Consider the following 22,808-nt stretch of genomic DNA (forward strand, 5'->3'; position numbering starts at 1 on the left):
AAAGCCCTAGTGAGGCCTGAAGCAAAGGTAACATTGTCTATTTTTACAAACATTAAAACCCCATATTTTTTTCCAACTGTGCCAGCCCATTGTTCTCAACAGATGCATGCTACTGTTCTGTATCAAATAATAACCCACTCTTCCTCAGTTGTTCAAGGTTAAACAAAAAAAATCCCTTTTTCCTGTTAGCAATAACGCCTTCAATTGAACGTAGCACATCCACAAACCTGGCGTCCCCCACCTTGTCCCCTCAGCAAAGAATCAAAGTCTTTGCTGGGGCTCAGTGTGCTGGAGACTGGCCAGTGCTCACACAGCCAGATCCTGGAAACCCACATGGATGTTTGTTGCAACATGAAGATGGGGGTCATGAAAGCGGAGGCTTTTGGATTTCCCATATGTCCAATGGTGCATATCTTTTATGTATTTTGGGGGGATTTCCAGGAATGTGTCATTTCATCATTGGCATTCAATGCATTTGCATGTAGGACCTTGGAAAGGGATAAAACCATCTGGGAGGGTTATGATTAGTTCCTCCTCATCCTCAGCTTCATGCTCCTGGTATGTTGTGATTAAATATGTGTATTTTTCTGACTGGACCCACTGCAGAACTAAATGAGATGATGGACCCTTGTATTAGGGACTGTAGAGTCCCAAAAGACCTTAAAGGTTTTCCATCAGGGATGTGTCCCTGCGTGCTTGGAGCCATTTGGGAATTCAGATAATACAGCCACAGTAGCACCACAGCGTATTGCTTTAATAAAGCCAACCAGCTCCTGGCTATTTCTGCATCCTCCTTCACAGCTCACCTACAGCAACACGCAGAACCTGGCGGCTGCCAGTCGCAGCAAGGCCAGTGCCGGAGCCAGATCTCACGGTTGGCCACCTCTGCTCCAGACAGGAGTCTGGCAAGAGAAGCACCAGGACTGTGGCTTTCCCGGGGAGGAACCAAAGTGCAGGCGTTACGTGCCTTGCCCTGGACACCCAAGCAGCTCACGTCAGAGCCCGGAGCTCCCACATCCCGAGCCTGACCTCGTGTCGTGCGCTCGTCCCGTGCATGAGAGCGCCCTAGAAGGCACTGCTTGTTTTGCTACCGTCTGTTCCAGAGAAATCCAGCTGGTAGAGGAGCACAGCGCCGTGATTTATTTGAGAACTCCCTCGTACTCGCCTGAAGGTCTCGCCGCCGGGGGAGGAGGGAGAGCGGGAGGCTGCGCTCCTCGGCGGCTGCTCGGGCGGCGCACGTCCCGCCCGCGCCCCGGCACCCAGGTACGGGGCGAGGAGGGGAAAGGGGATTTCCTTGGCTTCCTCCCATGCAAACACCTCCCGGGGAGCGGCGGCCCGGCTCCCCGGCTCCCCTCCGCGGCCGCTGGGAGGCTCCGCGCCTCGTCCCGGCCTCCCCGGCGCCGCGTCCCCGCTGACACCCGCCTCCCGCCCCCGCAGCGCCCCGCGCCGCCGACCCGCACCGCACCGCACCGCTCCGCACCGCACCGCACGGAGAGGCGACGGCAGCTCGGGCAGCCGGCGGCGGCAGCGTCCGGCGAAGGCAGCACCGATAACCCACCGGCAACCACCCACCCGGCGGGTCTGGGATGGAATATACAAAAACACAAAGGAAAAGTGGCTGGACTGTTCTGGGTGCAAAATGCTGGAAGTTTGTAAGTGTAACTCTCCGTTTGTAATTACTGTCTGAAGAGGGGCTGGCTTTTTTTTTTCCCTCCCCCCCCCCCTTTTTTTTTTTTCTTGAAACTGTACTTGAAACTATTCAATATCTGGGAGTATAAGGGAAAGTATGCGAGAGGAGTTCTTTGCCTGGGTTCGTAGCTTGCTGCTTTATTACTAAAGGGGGAAATAAGCACTGAAAGCAATACGGATTTTATCCAGTGGTTGGATTAACTGAAGGCGAAGCGTGGTCTGGAAGTCCACTGACTGACATTGTTCCGGACCGGGGGATCCGTCTCTCTTTATTTTTAGAGGAACTACAATTTAGCGGCAGACAGTTGGACACAGTAATAAACCCAAGAGTGGCCAGTAAAGAGCGGGCGAGAGAAACGAGAAAGCACAAAGACTAAACTAAATCGAGCTTCCTCCTCCTCCTTCCCCGGCTCTTTATTCGCACATTTACTAAAGACTTTAAAAAAAAACCAACAAACCCAACCAAAAACCAACAAACCCCACTTCGCCAAATTTACGAGGTTTTTGGTCCGCCGGGGGGTTTCTCCGTGCCGCCGAGCACGGCAATGCCTTAAATTTCCACTTCAAGGAATAACCCCCCCCGCTCCCCAGAAATAAAATAAAATCAATAAACCTGCCAAGTCTCACTCATTCCCGAGGGAGATCTTCTTCATCCAGGGATTCATTTGGGAGGCAGCGGCTCGCTTTATTTTTTTTTCCGCCCTCCTCCCCCGGCGGAGCCCCCGTCTCCCCTCCCCGGGCGCCCTTTCCGCTCCGCGGAGCCCCTCGGCGGGGGCTGCCCGGCCCCGACCCCCGCCCCTCCCGCCCGGCCGATGCTGGCATAACCTTAGCGGCCGCCGGACGCCCACACGCCCCCCTCCCACCCCCCGATCTGTCAACCCTCCGCGGGGCCGTCACTGCCCGGGGGCCGGGTAGGGCTGGGCTGGGGGCGCGGGGCTGACCGCCCTCCGCCCTGCCGCCAGCCCCCGGGCTCGGGCTCCCGCCGCTGCCCCCGCCTCTCCGCCCCCCCCCCCTCCCCTCCATGCGGCAGTGAGGACAGACCCATCCGGAGGGCCGAGGACCGACCCATCCGGAGGGCCAAGGACCGGCAGGCAGCGATGGGCGACACGGCTCCCCCCCAGGCCGCGGGGCTGGGGGCCGGGCTGCTGGGGGGGGGCCCGGCGGCGCCCCGGGTGCACAGCGCCATCGTGGAGCGGCTGCGGGCCCGCATCGCCGTCTGCCGCCAGCACCACCTCAGCTGCGAGGGGCGCTACGAGCGGGGCCGCGCCGAGAGCTCCGACCGCGAGCGGGAGAGCACCTTGCAGCTCCTCCACCTCGTGCAGCAGGGGCAGGGCGCCCGCAAGGCCGGCAAGCACCCCAAGGCGGCAGCCGCCGGCGGCTCGGCCGCCCCCGCCGCCGCCGCCGCCGCGCCCCCGGACTACCACCAGCACCTCCTCAGCAACGGCGGCATCAACGGGGAGCAGCCGGCGGGGGAGCAGCGCGCCTCGGCCCTCCTGGCGGTGAGTCACAGCGCCCCCTGCCGGCGGGGAGGGGCCGCGACGCGTGGCTCTGAGGAGAACGCCCCCGCCCCGCGCTCCCATCAGGGCATCCCCCCCTCCCCGGCAGCCGCCCTCAGGCGGGGCGCGAAGGTGCGGTCAGCGCCGAGGCCGGGGCCCGTTCCCGCCCGAGGGCTGTCTTGGGGCTGTCTGTGGCCCCCCCGGCCCGACCCGCTGCGCCTCAAGCGCCCCCCGCCATGATCCCCACGCGGTGCTGGGCCCCGCGGTGGTGTCGAGGGCGTGAGGAGCGGCGGGCAGGTCTGCCAGGCCCAGAGCGGGGAGCGGAGGGACGCGTCCTCCTCAGAGCGAGTTTGGAAGCGCTTGGTTTTTAAAACCTCGGTTGCAGGCCTAAAAATGTGTCGCGTGGCTCTGCCATCGCCCCGCCGAGGCGGTGACAGCAGGCACCCCTGAGGAGGGACGCTGGTGGCAAACGCTGTCAGCGCATCCCCAAGCAGGGGTCACAGTGACACTAAAGTGTCACTCATGTTCAAAATTGCCCCCCTGCCCCATTTCATCCCGATCGTTGGGGCTTCACGCGGCTCTTTTCACTCAAGGCAGCAGTTTGCTGCCACGTCCCTCGAACTGGGCTGATACCTACGCACGAGGCAGACGGGCAGTGCGGAGAAGCGAGAGCCCGTGCGTGCGGCCTCGCTGCGTGCCTCGGGGACTGAAGCCGCTCTGCGCGGGAGCGCACGGCGACGTCCAGCACAGTGACGGCATCTCACGGCTGCTGCTCCGAGCACCAGCTTCACCAGAAAGGGTCGGTTTGTTATTATCACCGAGTGTGTTTTCGTGGAGCAGAGTTACAAGAGTTTTCCAGGCACTGCCGCTTTGTAAATGATATGTTGACCTTTTTCAACTGGAAATTGCTCTGAACGTGTCAAGGAGGCAAAGCCTTGTCTCCGTTACTTTATTACTAGCAGTCCATGTGCCATGCTTTTGAAGGCGTATGCTGTGCTGTGCTGCCTTCCAACTCCTAATTCTCGGCACACATGCAAAGTATTAAGAGGAGTGACTGCGTCCTGATAGGCCTGTGGCTGCTATTCGAACAGCTGAAAATAGATCGCTCCCTCCACTCCAGACGTGAAACCTATCTTTCTTAGTGCCTGACGTATGCTAAAATGGGACCTTCGTGGTTGTTTCTCACTTCTTACCCGGGAGTTCACCGTGGTGCGTGGATCGACGTTTGGGGCTGCGTTACTCAGCATCATTTGTGAGGGTGATGATGTAAGTGTTAATGCGATAACATTGTGTCCAAGGGGAGTTTAGGCGCTTCGGCCTGACTCAGTGTTCAGATTAAATCTCCCCACGTTCCTTGTCACAGTCAAGAAAGCCATTATCTTATTTTTCCAGTGTGTATTAACGAAAAACTTTGCACTTGTCTTACGGGGGAAAAAAAAGGCTTTTGACTAATAATGTATGTCCCAGAAAAATCCACTTTCTGAAATCAGGGAACAGGCCTGTGTGGAGGTTTTTTTTGTTTTCAAGTTTTTTTACTAGTTATTACTATTATTATGAAATAGCTGGAGGCAGCTGTTTGAACGTGCTAAATGAAACAACTCCAAAGAAAATATTGAAAGATTTTCATCTTTTAAATGCAGAGAGGTTGTCCTTGTTTCTGAAATACCGTTAAAGATTGTTAACATGCTCTTTCCTGGAAAATGCTGTGCATGGCCCTCGCTCCATGTTGCGTCTTGCGTTACCTCCCAGATAACTCTGCACATGTGTGTCTTTGACAAGGGAAAGGACTGACAAGGTCCACCTTGTTTTTACACACTAGCATTCGGTAATCCTGCTGACAAGGTATGCGACTTCACTGAGCATGACGTTTGGGGCCCTGAACCATGTTTTGACACTGAAGAAATTATGGCTCATGAAGCAGTACTGTACATCGCTGATCCTCCAAATGAGGAATGTCGGTGCTTGACAGAGACATTCCTCGTTTGCTGCTCTGGTAGAACTGCCTAGTTAAGGAACAGAGAAAGGCATCGGTTCAAAGTCACGTCTCTGTGTCGTGGAAGCACATGTTCCCCTTACCAAGCAGCACTCCTTAGAACATTGCTGCAGATATTAAAAAGGAAAAGCAAACCACACAGTGTCTGAGTGGGATGAATTCAAGTGGCTGAGTGCCATACACCAGGTAGCACAGCATTGTGCTCCTGTTCTTGAAAATTCACAGGGCAGGGATGGGCCAGGAAATAATGCGGTCTTGCTTTCGCTCTGGCCATAGCTGGAGGAGGAATTTGCTCTACCAGTTATGCCAAGGGTACTTGAAAGAGGAAGTTACAAGGCAGACTAAGCCTGTTGTCCTCTGCATTACCAATGGATGGGGAAGAGAACCATCTCTAAGGCAGCAGAATTCATCCTCTATGGGGTGTTTCCCAAGAGGAAGTTCAGCGAAGCCCTATTTGCACCGATGGCTATTCCTCTAATTCCAGGCTTTTTGCTTGGAGCAGATGGCAGATCTGGGGTGCACGGGGTCCTGGAACAAGGCACAGTTCTGAGCTTCAGTTGTGGCAGGTACAGCTCTGGCAGAAGGAAGCACAAGACAGTAGTGTTTGGGTGAGTCTCACACTGAGCATGTGAGATGGGACACATCTCTGACTCCATGGGGGGCTTGTAAAACTCTACCTGCCTTGCTGTATCTCCACCAGTTAAAAAAAAACTCCACACAGATAAGCACGAAGGCAGTCCTAACTGTGTTTGGGGAGTTCTGGCTATCAGGATGCTCTTTGTTCTGCAAAACTGAGATTGTCCCCATGCTTCCTGTCCTGAAAATAGCTGGGTTGTTACCTTCGCCTTGCAGGTCCCACTGCTCTTGCTACAAGTGCGCCTGCCATGTTTAGTGGCATTGGATGAGTCGTTTACACAGTTGGACTCAAGAGTAAATATTTGACACTTGATAACATTTGAAACAACATTCACTTGAACATATCAAACAGCTTGAAGTGATTATCTGACATTGTTGATACTATTATTTGATAGTTATATTTTCCCAGTGGACAGTTTAAAACTGTTAGAAGAGAGAGTTTTTAGTGGGGTTTGGTTTGGGCTTAATTTGGCAGTGTTACTTTGATTTTTGAGAAAGCATCTTTGGCAGCAGCATTTTCTAATTGGAGAGTGGAGAACAGATTTTTTAGCTGGACCAGTGGATGTGGTCAAGGAGAAATTTATTCTTTGGGACATGGCTAGGAAAGCTTTTGTGCTTTCTGCCTCCCTGCATTTCCCAAGAGCTGACATTTGTTTATTTATATGGTGGTGTTACTTTTCATGGTGCAGAGTGTAATAGATAAAATATTCTGTCTTTCTTTTATACATACATCTATATGTATGTATATGCCCTCCAGCACTTAGCTGTTTATATTATTTATGTTATATATAAACAGTTAGCTCTGGAGGGCATTCCTCAGTGGCTTAAGCATTGAACTGGTAATACCAAAGTTCTTGCACTGCAGTTTCAAATCTCCAGCGTCTAATTCATTTCTTCGTTCTTCTGACATAGGCTGAGCACTGTTCATTTTGCTCTGTGCAAGCCAGGAACTCTGTTTCACAGGGGTTATTGTATTATTCTGGTCGAGTTCTTTCATTGCAGCCATCACAGTGGTGGCTCTGAGTGTGTTAAGCGATGTTTGTCATCAGTCACAGGTGACTTGTTCTAATTTCACCCATCTCGAAGTTGTGCTGAATTTATCATTATAAGGATTAATTTAAAATATTAATTAAATATATTAATATTTTCTGTACTCAGAGGAGTGACTGTGAAAATGGCCTGCTCCCTAGATGTAGTCTGCAAGCAGGTGAAAAAGAAAAGGGAAAACAGTCCCATAAAGACAATGTAGACAAGGAAGAGGGGAATGGGTTAATTCCTCCTACTCCCCTGAATTCTTATCAACGGCAGTACAAATCTGGAAGAGTCAATGGGTTTGTCCCAGTTCCCTGAGGACCTCAGTGGAAGACAGAGTTGCCTGACTGGTGCCAAGAGCCACGTTTGGCTTCTAAAACCTCAATTTAGGCAGTTATTTTATGCAGAGATCCTTTAATGATCATGGAAGCCCTGACTTTGTTTCCTAATAACTTTTTTTAATGGTCCACACCTTGCTTGCTGAGGTTTGGCCTCCCCTATGCTAGCATTAAAAATCCTCAAGTATTTTAAAAGGCAAGATTGTGCTCTGATATCTGTGGCCCAAGTTTACACTTCTCCCATCTCCCAAGCTCTTTGCTTTGTTCTCTAGTTGGCTGCCAGGGTACCCTGCAAAAATAGCTGCATTTTCTGGTTCTGGACGTACATAACTTTTGGAAGCGCTCTGAAGCAAGTAGTGTAAGGTGACCAGCTATGGGGTGAAGTGACGTTACGGTGCGGTGAGCACACACAAACCATTCTGCAAAGCTGGGGTGGGTTCTTTTGACTAACAAAGTTCAGTGCCAATGCAATGAAATGTTCTGTTTGTGAGGTGAAGGACAGCTGTCTGCTCCTTGTGCTTCTGTGAGAGCAAAGCTGGGTTCTGATAAAGACAATTTATGTAGCAGAGTCAGGTAAAATTAATAACTCACATTGGCTTTGTGGGTAGAAAACTTTGACCTGCTGTCATGGGCCCTCTGGCCTGCTGGGAGCCATTTGGTTAGGATGGACAAGGGCACCATTTAAAATCTTTGTTCCCCTCAGCTGTGAGAACGAGTTCCGAACCAAAATCAAGAAGACCCCCTGGAAGCTGCATAAAAGCTATATTTAATGAGAAGTTCAGCAAGTGAATTTGTTAAATGTATGCTAGCGTAGGAGCCTTTTCAGTCCTAGCTCTTCAGTCAACTCACTTGCCTACAATGAAGATTTTTAAGCTTTGAAAACATTTACTGAAAGTCTCCTCTGTTCTGAAACTGTTTAACAGACTGTTTCCACCACCAAAGTTTCTGTAGGTAGTGAGCAGAGGAGCAGTTTGTCTGGACTTGACATGCTCTCTGAGGCCAACCCATAAGGTTCTTAACTTCCCTGACTATTACGGCATGTCCTCTGATAGAGCTCTTGCATCCCCTACGGTACTCAAATTGAGACCCTTGTGTGTATCACAACAAAGGAGAGTGATATACAGCTTCTGTTTCTTCTGCGCTGAGAAGTGTGACTCCAGCAAAAATGTTAGCTGCTCTGTGGGGAAATCTGAACCTTAGAAAGGTACGTCTGAGTCAGAGAACCTGCTTTGCCGAAACTTTGACTTATCTCACTATTATTACCTCTCCCTTGAAAAGAACACTGCCTGCAGAAGGTGTATGTAGGGTTCAGTTAGCTTGCAGTGACCAAAAAAACCCTAGCAACTAGGTTAGTCAGTTAGCAGGTTAAGAAAGGCCATAACATGCCTCTCTTCCTAACTGCTGTCAACGGTCCTTTCTACCAACATATCATCTTCGGATGCCAGTTGTAGTCTGCCTTTTTCATAGAGTCTGTTGGCTTATGAAACTGAAACTTCACCCATGTCTCATTACTAGAAAAGAAGGGCTCCATCCTGGTCCCTTTGACAACTTTGGGAAGGGTAGTATCTCCATTATTCTATTTATATTGCACCTCCTATGTGGTGTAGGAGGAGCTGGAAGCTGGCAAGCTGCTCCAGCTAGCAAAGCACTGGCATAGAGGTGCCAGCTCTGCCAGCAAGCGTCTCTGTGACCTTGCACATGTCCCCTGTTGTGTCACTATTTCCTTTCTATGCTTGAGCTCTTCAGGTGGCACTGTCTCACTGCCTAGCACATGGGACCCTGGTCTCCACTGAGGGCCCAACTCTACATGATAATGACCTGACACAATCACTTCCATGGAGTTCAGGAAGGTGATTAAAGAAACCACTGTGCAACACTTCAGAGGGCACACAATCAGCTATGTGGTACATAGAAGAACTTTAGCCACCTGACCGCTCCGAAGAGAAAAAGAGGAACAAGGTCTTTGCTCTTCGGCCTCTCTCTGGTGTCCATGTGTCAGCGTTCCTCTGTATGACTTCTCAGTGATGGTACTCCCAGCAGCAGTAGGATGAAGCGATGGGATTCATGAGAGGGCTGTGTTTTCCACAAACCTGAGTCAGTGGATGTAAACTCGAAAAGGATCTTACCCATGTCACACTGCTACAGTTTAGAACAGCTTTCACCAGTGAAAGAGGCAGTGGTCTTGGCTGTAGCAAAGGAGTTGGTGCCAAGTGAGATTTGGATCACTTTTTCAACTTAACAGTATTAAGAGACAGATTTTTTTATGTTTTTTTTTTTATTTAGATGAAAGCATAAACTATTTATGCCCCAGATTTCCCATGAAAAGCTTCCTATAGCCACTTGAGAGCCAGCTTGTGAATTTGTCATACCTTCTCACGTTCTTCCAAAGTATTATTAGATGCAGGTAATCAATCCATAATTGTACTGAAGTGCCAACACCAATACCTAACACAAAATACCTGCAACTCTCAAGCAACAGCTCTTAGGTGAGCACGCTCTAAACTAAAATCTCAGTGTTTCTACTCTGACTCTAGGATCTATTCAACAGATGACTCCTGTTATTTCACTTCCATAAACCTCAGTTTCCTCTATGAAAAATACTATTTATCACCTTTGTAAAGTGCATTGAGATCTGATCATGAGTTGTATGGCTTAGAAGCCAAATTCATTACTGATGGAGCCTAAGACAGGATATTTAAACGTTTGCTTTGGCCAAGCTGCAGGCAATGTATATGAGCTGATGGATTCTTGTTATTTGACTTCTGTGTTTTCAGCCTTTGAGGTGCACTCAAATCACCTTTTCAGCCTTTGACCCACAAGTATGAGTACTGGAAATACAAACCCAAATGAGTCTTTTACATAATCACATGACTCCCAGAGCTGGGTTTTTATGGCACCGCATTGCCAAGATTCACAATGAAGGTGCAAGATGTGGCAGTGCCCCTTCTTTTTAGGAGAGAAAAGCATTTCCCAACTTTTCATTCATAATCATAAATGTATGCTTCATGTTTTCCTGCTTTACTTGCTCTTGATTCTGCATCAGTTTATACTCAGATTAGTCTCCCAATCAAATCAGCTGTATCCAAGCACTTCATGCACCTGATGCTCCAGCAAACTGGGGACAAAGTGGGAGTGGAACTGAGAGCATATAAGCAAATCATCTTCTCTCCGTCGAGGCTGCAGCTGCGCCTCAGCACAAGCAGGTGGGAGCCACCTTGCCCTGCATATGTTGCCTCGCATCTGGTAAGAGGACTATACTGTAGTAATGGAGGAAAGTTCATGTCTATGGCTTGGGGTGGGAGGAAGTCTCAGAAATATTTCTTAATTGAATAACTTTCACAAACACAAAATTTCAACACACTGAAAAATTATAATTTATTTTGGTTTTAATTTGAAAATAACCTCATGCCCGTGGCTTCATATACAGGTGTTGGCATTTCCTTGAAGAAATTCCTTTTGTTCAGAAATGGCTCCTGTAGCTATTTTTATCTGTGTCACTCAGTTGTTGTTCTGATGTGCTTGCAAATCCAGCTGAATCAAGGTGCAGAGAAATTATTACCAATTAAAATCGGCATGGAAGTGCTTCTGACACAGTGAGGAAGCAGATCTTGGAAACCCATTTACCTGCTGCCTGAGTCTGAAGCTGGCTGAAAGACCCAGTAAGATCCTGGAGTAGCAGATGAAACTCCAAGAAGGTTCGTCGTGGCTATACTGTTTTGAAACAAAACATGCTGTTGTGCAAGAATCATCCCTGTGGTACCCTGGCTTTATTACAGAGTTCTGCAGGCACCTCCCTAGAGTAGGTGTTACACAAACACCCAGTGAGAACCATACCCTCCCCTGCATACCTTAGGGCCTCAAGAGACAAGATAGACAAAGAATGGAAGGAGGAACAGAAGCACAGAAAGGTCAAGTGTCTTGCCCAAGGTCAAACAGCAGGTCAGTGGCAGAGCTGGGAACAGAGCCCAGATTTCCTGACTCCTAGTCCAGCACTCTATTAATCATCTCTTTGCTTTGTGTTCTGCAGCCTGTTACTGTCCCTAGGAAATGTGAGGATGACTTTCCGACAGTTTCAGAGTTACTTCTTGGTTTTGGAAACTATTGACCATCAGCACACTATTGAGATAAAGAGGTCATGTACTGGACATAACGCACTAGAGGATTCAGAACTAAGTGCTCTAGGTATCGATTTCATTCTGGGACGCTGAAAAGCCATATTTCATAATCCCAAATGTTTCTTCTAAGTCAGATTTTTAAGTCTTTTTTTCCCTTACATTGTGTGCAAAGTGGTTTGTTTTTACAGAGTTACTCATCATGGTTGAACTCCTACATTGGTGCTTGCCCTATAAATTATTTCTTCCTTGAAAACAAGTTACAGCAGTTATTTAGTTAGGGCTTTTCTTCTCCATGGAATTTACCAATGAAACAGTCAGAAACCCAGAGTCAAGAGTCCTGAGACACTTGTGACTCTTACTTATTTTCATTCCTCACCATACGATGTATTCAGTTTTCAAAGTCTTTCAATGGAATTATCTTGATCACAAAGTTAATTATACCTGTGAGATTTTTTTTTTTTTTCCCAGAAATTTTGACTTGAGGCAAAACTCTGGCTACTGTGGTAATGACTTATCAAGAGTCTCTTGTAAACAATAGTATAATCACTTTCTTATAGTCATGGCAACAGTGTTTAAGCAATGAGCTTACTGAACACAATGTGCACTGTCTCCACTGAATAGCTATTGCAGTGCTGAAGTGTATGCTGCTCATTTTCAGAGGATTCAGGGACATAAATTATTCAGCAAAACAACACTGCTTCAGAAAGCGTCTTTGAAATTGTTGTATTTTGCACTAGCCGAAGAAGGACGCTTATCTGTGTTGACGGGGCTGTGTTTAATTACTGCACGACAGTGCACTCTTTGGGCCAGGTCTGGTCCCACTGTATTTAAGGGTGTCTGTCTCAAACCATTTGAGAACCTGTTGGCAGGGTCATGCTTCTGGTAATGTTTGCCACCGTGTGAAATCCCTAACGTGGAGGGCAAAATGGCTCAGGAGGATGCATCCTGCACATATGGGTGGTGTGAGAGGTGGTGACTGGGTGCGGAAGGAGGAATTTGTTTTAATGAACAAGGGGTTCACTCCAGCAGGGCCGATCTTTCCTTGGCCCAGAGGAAAGATCTTTCGAGGTCCCTTCCAATCCCTAACATTCTGTGATTTTGTGATTTTGTGATTCTGTGATTCTGTGATTCTGTGATCACCTGGATTCCTGTTCAGTGGGTTGGGGAGGCAGCTTGGAGAGTGGATGGCTTCACAGGAAGCTTCAGAATTGAACCCCAAGACAAGGAGTTGCCTCTGATTTTTCTGTTTATTTTGGTTTTACAGCGCTCTCATCCAAATAATTAGACCTGGAGGAAAGACCTTGTTGGCAACAGTTGTTGTTTTGGGATGAGTCATTCCACCAGATTTCAGAAATGCCACCCCAGTGACAGTTGGCGAAAGCGCTGCATGGGCTGTTCAGTTTATGTTTTTCACTTTGGAAAATCAGACCATTTATTTAGGGTTCTGTTGCTTTAGAAACCATCTCCAGATACTCAAATTTCCTTTCCTTTCCTTTCCTTTCCTTTCCTTTCCTTTCCTTTCCTTTCCTTTCCTTTCCTTTCCTTTCCTTTCCTTTCCTTTCCTTTCCTTTCCTTTCCTTTCCTTTCCTTTCCTTTCCTTTCCTTTCCTTCCCCTTCCCTTTTCCTTCCCTTTCTTTTTTTTTCCCCTTTTCCTCTCCTTCCCCCTCCTTTTTTTTCTTTTTTCCCCTTCTGAGCTTTTGAGTCTCAATTCTGATCTCATTGGCCCCTCCTGAAATGGTCTATGGGAAATACTATGGACATCTTGTGGAACAGCAGCCTAATACAGGATCAAGCGCTTTATTTCTGGTAATTATGCTAGTTTATAGTAAATTATTTCATTTTCCAAAGAAATGCATTCTCTCTGCTTCTCTAAAAACTTTCTGTTCGACATCCTTCCAAGCTAGATACACTGGGTCTTCAACATGGGGCTGCTTACCTCTATGGCCCAGTTCCCGGAAACAGTTATGCATGTGCTTAATTGTGCACACATGGGTAATCGCATTGAAATCAAGATGTGTAGAATTAAGCCAGTCTAGCAGTATTTGCAGGGTTTGGTCTTTGTTCAACAAACAGGCCTCAGCCTGGCTGAAGCCCACTACGTGCTACAAAGAGAAACTGAATTCAAAAGTAAGTAGCGTATTAATTATCAATTGACTTATTTCCTTAAACCAGTTAATTCTGTACTTTTAAAAACTATTTTCCATTTTTCCTGCAAATCCAATTGCCCTTCCTTTCACACGCGTTTTTCCTCCTCACTGCTCAACTCCCAGCAGACCTGAGCTGCCAGCCACATGATCCCCTTGCATAATGATTTGAGTTCCGACGTTTCTTTTTTCCTACTAACTTTGTGTATTACCATAATGGTTCCTAGGACATATTTTGGCCAGCTTTTAGGGAGAGAGAGAGTCACAGTGTTTCAGACCTTCATTTCCAAGTGCAGTATTAAATATAATCCTTATAATTATAGCAGTGCCACTTGGACCACTGTAGTTCAAGCTATGTCAATACGTCGTCAAAAGCTCTCTTTCTCAGGAGCTGGAACTCAGTCACGTTGATTGAATTGCAATTTGATGGCCAGCAGCTGCAAGCACACTCTGGCCCCATCCCCCTGCCTCCCTGCTTTTTTTTCCTTTTACCACAAAATTCTCTTGCTTTCCGTCAAAGTCATGAGTTTGTAGAACAGAGATAATGGCTGATTCCAGGCTGTTTTTTTCTGAGCCACCCCTTTGGGGACATCTAGACTGTCCTTCGAGGGGTGCCCTGAGGGAACCTGAAGGCACAAACTGCTATCTGTGCCCACGATGGTGAACCTGAGAGCACAGCCCCAGGTGCAGCACAAAGGCCGTCCTCAGACTACACTTGACCATCCTCCGTGGTGGAGCTCTTAGGATGCCGTTAGTGTCACACTTGTCAGCTAAGGAAGCTGTAGCCGTGCCTGGGCTGAAGTCCGTGAGGCTCCTGTGCGAGCAGGGCTGGGAGCACCGCAGTCCTCTCCCCTCTCATCCCCTTGGTCAAATGCCATACAGACCTCGCTATTCATCTAAGCAAAGGCATCAGGACAGGGGTAATTCCCAGCAGAAGTTTATACTTCAAATTTAACATGCACTTGTTTAGCCCTGGGGAATTGGGGGAAAAAAAACAAGCTTTGAATTGGAAGAAAAAAATTAGTATCCAGTAGTTGTATAACATGATCCTGTCATTTTTGGTACTTAAAAACCAAAACCCCAACATTCATCACAAGAGATATTCAGGTTTTTAAAAGTGCCACTTGCCAGTACACAGTAACTACTTTTCATCAGGCCTTTTAGTCCATGTATTTACAGGTGGACCAGAATAGCTCTGCAGAAGTTAATCCAGTCCCTTAAGTAAACAGTACGTACTTCTAAAACTTTCTATATATATCAACCATATGTAAGGCCTTTGACATACATTTGTGCCACACACAATACGTCTGAGGGGCCCTAGCAGAGCCAGGATGGCTAGTGAGGTCGATAACCCCCTCACTAGTGTACTGGATGTGTGTTCATTCTGTCAAGCCTGTGAAGGGTAACCGCATTTGGATGACCGGTGTGTCGAAAGGGGTATTTACTGAAACGGTCCATTATGTGGTTCTCGGAGCCCTCTCTCAGGACGTACTGTCTGTGCTTTGGTCTCCCAGGCTGTCATCAAAGCACAGCCTCTTTGACACAGGTCAGAAGGACTCTTCACTGCAGCCTCACACCGCCTCTTTTGGTCACAAAAGTCACACTCATCCCCTTCCCTGGTAACGTCCTTCTCTGCCTTCCCCCTCCTCCACTTCCCAAAGCTATTAGCCGTTCCTCCTCCTCCACATTCACCCCTCTCTCACCTGGGCTTGGGCTATTGCCTTCCCTTCTCTCCTTTCATGCTCCTGACACTGCTTCGTAATGTTGTTTTTCTAACTTGGAAGAAAGGGCCAGAGGGCCAGGCTAACAGAGAAATGCTGAACACATGGTTTCCACATGTTCTCCTCATCTTCCCTCGTACTGCTCCTCTAGCTGTCTTTCTCTCTTTGCTTCAACTGGGAATCTCATGACCACAAGTGTATTCTCTCCTCCTCTCGTTAGTTTTATAAAGGACGAGCTCAAAGGTCCTGCGTCATTGTCACAAGAAACTTAGAGCAAAAACTTCTGTGAGATGACGATTCACTTGTAGGTTTTGTGGCCTTTCACTGCAGGCCATGGGTACTCACAGACTTGGCATGCGGTTGTGAATGCTCAGGCTCCAGTTCAGAAAAATACTTAAAGAACATGTGTGAAGTTAGACATATGATTAAATGCTTTTCAGTTTGAATGCTGTGTCCTTGAAATGGGACCCCATATTGGAGAAGGCATCCTTATTGGCCTGATTCAGAAAATACTTAAGAGTATACCGAACTTTTAAGAATAGAAGTTATGACCACTACCTTGTATTTTATTGACTCTGGAGTAGGGTAAGGTGGGTACGGGCAAGGCAGAAAATGTGGGGGCTCTCCTGGTCATCTCTTACATTTTGACTCGTGCTCTGGAATCTGAGTGTATCTGAACTCTACATGCATTTTGGTAGTGCTGCTGCCTACATGCCACTGTAATGCTCTGTAATGTAATTGTGTTGCGTGCTCATGTGCAGCTTATTTAGAGAAATTACAATTAAATGAAAAGCAATTAAGTCTTAGAAAGGAAATGTTCTTACAAAGTTAGCAGTATTTCTATGACTGTGCTTGATGGTGAGTTGGACCCTTGGACCTTTGGATTCCTCTCCTGCATCCCAATGATCAATCTGGGAACAGCTAGGAGTTCAAATCTTTTTGACTTATCATCTAGACATATAATCTTCCCTGTATTGAACAGAAACAAATGGGAACCGGACACCTAATTGGATTTTTGGATCTCAGCCTAAAATCTCTGGAGTGCTTTGCAAAATTTATCCCTAGGAGATTTTGCTTGAGTCAAGGATATAGACTGGAGACACTGCTCACAAAAGAGACCCAACATGTGACATCAGTGCATCAGTCAATGAGTCATCCATCAGTGCCAGAGGTCAAAGTGTTCTTTGCATTTACCTAAGAAGTAGTTACCTATCTACTTTCTGAAATGATGCTTGTAGTACTAACATGACATCTTGGTTTGTTGTACAGCAAAAACACTGTTTTTAAATGCCTTGTATAAAGACAGGCCTTGTTGTTTCTTTAGAAGTTAGAAATACTAGAGAACAAATGTAAAAGGTCCATTTCCTTCCTTGCTAGTATGTGTGGTCTAGGAAAGATCCCCAATTGTGCTAGTAAGAGACTGTCCAGTCTCTTGTCTTGCCAATGCTGTAAGTGTTGCTCCTTCAGAGAAGGCCGAATTATTATTTTATCATTGCGTTCTTCTGATCTGTCACCGTTTCTACTTTTCCTTCTTTAATATTGCTGAAAAAATATTAAAAAAACAAAGGTAATAATTTATTAAAAAGGGATTTACCTGTAAAGGACTCTAGGCACACCACACACAGGCAGATTCCAGCCATGAAATCCAGTGTTAATGCTGAAACTCTGTCTCTCAGGTTCGCTGTTTCTCACGGGTGCTTGGTCTTTGCTGGGTGCTGGGATGCCTGGTCTTCCCAGCGCATGTGGTAACCATCGATCTTAGTGTGGTGTCAGAGTCCGGTGCTAGGAGCTGAGGGCAGAAGCAGAGCTGAAGGGCAAAGGAGGAGAGTGAAATTTTGCTGTCAGTGCCTGAGTGTCTCTCTCTGTACAAGCCTATGACATGTAAGCAAAGGAAGCTTGAAAATTACCCTGGGAATAGGAAAGCGAATCGGTACAGAGCAGGATAATCATCCTTTCAAGGAGAAGGAAAAGAACTTGGCTCCTGCCAAGTACTTTTTTTCCTTTTTCAAAGGGAAAAAAAAAAAAAAACACTGATCCAATTTGACCCACTGCACAGCAGCAATGAAACAGGCACCAAGTGGCCAGACCTCCTGTTTTATGAGCCCTATTACAAAACATTCACGTGTCTAAAACTTGTGCCCTTCCTTCTCCTGGTATGCTTTGTCTCCTCAGATCAGGCTGTCTTCCTCAGTACTTAATCCCTCTTTCCCCATCACCTTTTCCTGCCTCACAAACCTCTCCATATTCTCACTTTGAAGCTCCTGTTGGCACCAACTTACTGCGAGTGCTTTGGAGGGGAGTCCAGAGCCACTGCCTCTCACAGGAGCAAGCACCTACCTGTCAGGACTTAGCTTCTGAAATAATCTGTAAGGGTACAAAATTACAGGAGCAATGGACTTGGAAGCAAAACAAAGCTGCCTATAGTATGACACATTTAAGTCCTGCATGAACGACAGTGCCGGTCAGAGTCTCTCGTAACCCTCTCTTATCTAATCTTATCAGTATCTTTACTGCATTTATTACCCTGTTATCAAGGAATGACAGGAAGGAGATTGGGGCCTTGGTAAAAGCACGAGACAGAGAGGCAGAAATGAGACATACCGTTGAGCAAAGGTTAGAAGAGCTGTATAAGCAGGGCACTGAGCACTGCAAACAGCAGACCTTCGTGTCCTTCCCCCATCCCAATGACTTTGCAGTGGTGAGGACCTGGTTTTACAGCCTGTTTGGTGCAGGAGACTGAGAGACCCTATAGCCCAGGAAAAGGCTGTTGAAAGGTTTCCAGTGTCGCAGAGGGTTTCTCCAGCAAAATTCAAATGCAAGGCTATAGATGCCAATAATACCTCTGATCATTCACTCAAGAATATTATTAATGAGATAATTTTTCTGAACAGGCCCTGCAGTTTCTGCACCCTTGGATTTCATTTGGTTTGCCTGAGGGGAATGAGCTACAGCTACTGTTCTATTTCCAGTTAGTTTTACTTGTGGCACTTCTCAGTAGCCCATGGTTAGGATGCTCCAGTTAATCAACCCTCCTCCCCACTGCCTCCTCCTTCGTTTGTCTGCTTTTGCATCACAGAAACATTTCCAGCAATTTCTCTTACATAGCAGGTACTGAGGCAAAGGACTGTCTAGTTACGCTCCAGCAGAAACTCAAGTGATTAAATGCTGAGAAAGACGCATACTTTGCACAGCAAGCGATTCCCAAACCAAGCAGGACAGATCAGCACCCAGAGGTGCTTATGAGGGCCTGTTAAGGACCTCAGGCTTTTTCAAACAGGGAGCTGTACTCCTAGGACACAGCATCAGAAATAAAGAGTGGCCCTACATGAACCAATGCGCAAATCTTCCTGCCTCTTAGCCAGGTGAGGGATGCGGCAGTGCCAAGTCTTTCTGCAGTAGCCAGGATGGGCTGTTTAGCAGGAGACACAGTCAGTGTCTTCCCCATTCACTGCAAGCAGAAGAAGGTCTGCTTATTCATGAAAAATGTCCTGAAAAAGAGAACACAAAATTAAGCAGTGTTTGGTTCTTACTTAAACAGTTGCAGCTTGCACTGGTGATGATGCCCACTGGTGCGTATAAAGGCTTGTGGGCCAGCAGAAAATAGCACACTGATGTGGTGGGGGCTGCAGAGGTGCAAACCAGAGCAAGTGGTACCTGGGGCTGTTGTGGCTAATGGCAAGGGACACCTTTGATGTGAAGTGGGCAGGGCTGCATCATAAAGCAGGACGATGATATGAAGGACTTCACCTTTGTTTTCCCAGTGTGGGCTAAGTGGTTCCTTGGCTTGCACAGGTTGAGAGCTTTCACACCATCAGTCCGTGAAGAGAACGAGTATCTGGTGTTGCAGAGTGAAAAGGTCTAATCTACTGACAGGGGATGGCTTTGCATGCAGAAAGGGTGCTGGGTACAAAGCAGAAAGTGAACATGTAGACCCTTGGCTAGGGCGGGACTCTTCAGTTTCATACCCAGTCGCTTGATTTTCTTCTGATCAACACCAGTGAGAGAAAGAAGCGAATCTGTACCGATAGCAAGAAGGCTGAAATTTCATCTCTGGTTAATAAGCCATTTGATCTTTGCTCTTGTGGTCTTGCTGGAATTCAATCTGATCTCCTCTGGCTTGGGGCTGACATCCCGATGCACGTCTGCAGCCATCACCAGCGCCAAACAAGAAAGTCATAAGGGGAACATCATGTCCATCCTTAGGCTCCCCAGCCTACTGACAGACACCCAGCCGCAGCTGAGGCAGACTAATGCAAAGCTCCAGATCGTTTTTCTGGGTCAGTAGGTTTTGGGACTGCTGTGGTAGTGCATCACACTGTCCTTGGAGTCCCAGGAGGGAGTTGTTGTGTTGTTGTGTCTTGGTACATTGTGTCTCCGTACGGGCCACTGGAGTGGTGCTAGTGACCCCGTTCACACAGGAGACAGTGGTCATGTTGCCACTGAAGAAAAAAGGACCGGGCTCAAGCCTGAAGTGAAATGTTATGTTCTTAAGCTAAGGAAAAATAAAATTAAAAATAGTATTTATAGCAGAACTCAGCTTGGATTGACTGGCTTTGTTTAGGTCATCAGTACATAATCACAGGGTAATCTCTTCTTTTTGTGTCCTTGTTCATGTTAACACACAGAGACTTGTGTGCTAACCACTGTTTTCACCACCACCAAAATTCTAGAGGGACCTCTAGAATTAAATTTATGAGCTATCATAGTGTGGGCTGAAGAACCAGCTTTTTTAGGGTAGTAGCTGCGAGACTTATTTCCTCTGTGGATGAGCCACAGAAACGAATGCATAACACACACTGACCAGCGGGTTATGTTTTGGCACCTGTACTGTGCAGATGTAGCCCAGAGGCCAGGATGAAACAATCTCAAAATGGCATCGGACATATCATCAGTAGAACCTCATCACACTGCAGGCATCATGCAAAGTACTGTTGATGTCAATGAGAGTTAAACTCAATGTTAGTTCAGGTATCCAGCTTTCTGTTACTTTCTGCAAATCCCACCTGAGCCGTACGTATGTCTATCGTGCAGAAAGCTCATCCTCTTGCTCAAGCTATTTAGTATCCCCACCAAAATGTCTCTAATGTAGGTTTGAACAAGTGAATCTGGCTGAGGGCATGGTTTAGAGCAGTTCTGCACTAAATTGGACCGAAACCCATATAACTGAAGTGCTGTTAGCGCACCAAAATCCTTCCCACAGTTCTTGTTTGCACCATTCACCCCAAAGGATGGATAAATTCTCCCACAGGTTATACTGGACCAAGGCAAACTGCAGACCCTCTGTACAAGGGAATGTGGCCTGCAGTGCCTCAGTCACACGTGTGTTGGTGAAGAAAGACCAGTGGTGGTGGGATTTTGCCATGGAGACTGACACCCTCAGGTCCAGCAGCAGAGGTTCATACCCTCGGGCAGGCTTGCCCCGAGGCCAGGCACGCTACAATCACAGGGCTACCTAAGCCTCCATTTAAGCCGGAATACTTGGTGTATTATTTCCATTTTGAACTTTTTCCAGAGAAATCATTTTTTCAAATGTTATAAAAATAGCTAAATAATTTTGTAAAGCCTGAAGGACATTCTTTTGCACCAGGATTTGAATTGGAAATGGCTGTTTTGGGGCCAATTTGCCTTCAAAATTCTACTTTGTCCACAAGGAGCTACTAGGCCCACAGCATTTCCAGCCTACAAAGCTTTTTTACTTTAATGAGGGCCTTAAAACTAAAGCAAAATCACAGTCCAAAGAAATTATAATATTGCTTATACCAGGAAAACTATATCCACTCTTGAGTTTACACTGGTGAGGTTTAATGGCAGAGAACTGCCGATATCCATACTTATCCATGGTGTCACATACACACCCAAATTACCCAAACCCAGGGTAGCTTTCCTTGCATAGAGCAGGTTCTTGCCATCTCTACAGGGGAATATAAAGCCTGTGGACATACCTGTCAATCTTTTACAAATTGCAGATCCTCTAAAAGTTCTCCAAAGCCCATGAAGGTTCATTTACAGCTAATTTAAGCCTCGTGGCAATTGATTTGCTTTTCTTGCGTAGCTTTCACAGACCCTTCAGAAGTAGTCCTCAGACCCTCATGGGTCTGCAGACCACAGCTCGAAAACCACTAGCTCTTAGTTTAAATAAGATATTTTGGGGCCTTCTGGGCCTCATTTTCTACTGCCTTGCAGCTTGTGAGGTCTTGTGTGCCTCTGCAAAGTGAGAGTAAAACGCTACCAGATGAGGATGGTGGTGTTCAGTGTTGGTCCTTATTTGGACAGGTGTGAAGGACGCCGATGCGAAGCAGTGGCAGATCAGGACCCAGCGCTGTATCTGCTCCCCCCTCCATGCAGATCGTGAGCAGTGCTACTCACAGCACAGAGCTGGGGACCAGTCGTATTTGCAGAACCATCAGTCTGCTGTTACCCCTGAAAGCCAGGCACCAGCCTGGCAGAAGTGCACATGGACAACCATGGCAAGGATCAGGCCGTTAGACACCTGGGAGTGACACGTGGTTCTCTTGGGCTAAGGGACTCTACTCAGCGCTGGACTCTTGTTTTGTTGTGCTGTTTGCACCCCTGGTCAGTCTCAATACGCTTACACTCTTTGGCATTTCATGTGTTGTGCACGCAGCAACAAGCTTTTTGTTTAAGCAGAAGTACACTGCGAAGTGTTGAGTGATGCAGTGCCTTTTCTTTCCTTTGATCTCACCTAAAGCTCCATGCAGAGGGTAACACGATCTCCGTCACTATCTCCTTTCATGCCCGATAATTAGCACAGGTCCATGGGCCGGGTGCAATGCTATCCTTCCCTGTGCTAAGAGGGGAGACAGAGAAGGGGTTGGAGCGATTGTTTGCTGTGTTGATGACTCTGATGTTGCCATGGAAAAGCTGGAGACTTCAGGGGGTTTGTGTTTTGTTGGGCAGGGAGCCAACCGGCTCTGACTTATTACAACTGTGTGAGTGAGCGAGCCATGCAGAACTTTATCCCTCTGTAGCAATTCCAAGGCAGGGAGAAAAAAAAAAAGGACAGGACTGCTTTAACAAGGAGGAGTGCAGTGCACTTTGCTAAGGCTGATTGCATGAAATACAGGAGATGCAAAAAAAATCCGTTGCTATTTTCCACATTATTTTTTTTTCTTTTTTTGGCAGAATGTGTCCACTCTCTTCTAAGGACTGAATTCAGAGCAGTGCAAATAATGAGATCTCAAGTAATCCTCCTGGAAGCCAACAGGGCCATTTAATTGGCTGTATCTGTACAGAAGGGAGCATTTAGAGTTCTGCTGAGTTCGAGTCCATTAAAGTCTGATCTGTTCCAGAAACAAAAGTGGAAGCAGACTATACTGTTTTCATTATCTATCCTGAATGAAGTGCAAAAAGTAAATACATAGAGTAAACAGGGAAAAAAATTAATCAAGGCCCGGGTCCAGCAAAAAACTATTTGCATACTGAGCTTCCCGTACTCTGAGTAGTGCCATTATTCCCTGGAGGTGGAATTAATAGCGATGCGTGCTTTCTACAAATCACTTTCTATGGGCAGATCTCAAAGCAATTTACTAAAGCAGCCAGTCCCATTACTCCCACATTAGAGAAGGAATAACAGGCCACAGGGCTCATCCAGGACACTAGACTCTGCCCGAATCCCTGGTTAGC

At 47.1% G+C, this 22,808-nt stretch overlaps 1 protein-coding gene and 1 long non-coding RNA gene across 2 annotated transcripts in view; both read left to right on the forward strand.

Moving 5' to 3' along the window:
• The first annotated feature begins 1,018 nt into the window (after window positions 1-1,018).
• On the forward strand, window positions 1,019-2,301 carry LOC137660387 (uncharacterized). Its single transcript, XR_011047684.1, has 2 exons — window positions 1,019-1,263; window positions 1,438-2,301. It is a non-coding gene; the product is annotated as an uncharacterized lncRNA (long non-coding RNA).
• Window positions 2,302-2,765: 464 nt separating this feature from the next.
• Window positions 2,766-22,808, forward strand: part of MAML2 (mastermind like transcriptional coactivator 2) — a 232,955-nt gene continuing 212,912 nt past the window's right edge. Inside the window, exon 1 of the mRNA XM_068395492.1 lies at window positions 2,766-3,188. Within this exon, the coding sequence (XP_068251593.1) occupies window positions 2,787-3,188 (402 nt within the window). The 5' untranslated portion in view covers window positions 2,766-2,786. The remainder of the gene's footprint in view (window positions 3,189-22,808) is intronic.

This window comes from Nyctibius grandis, chromosome 2 (assembly GCF_013368605.1).
Source record: "Nyctibius grandis isolate bNycGra1 chromosome 2, bNycGra1.pri, whole genome shotgun sequence".
Taxonomy (NCBI): domain Eukaryota; kingdom Metazoa; phylum Chordata; class Aves; order Nyctibiiformes; family Nyctibiidae; genus Nyctibius; species Nyctibius grandis.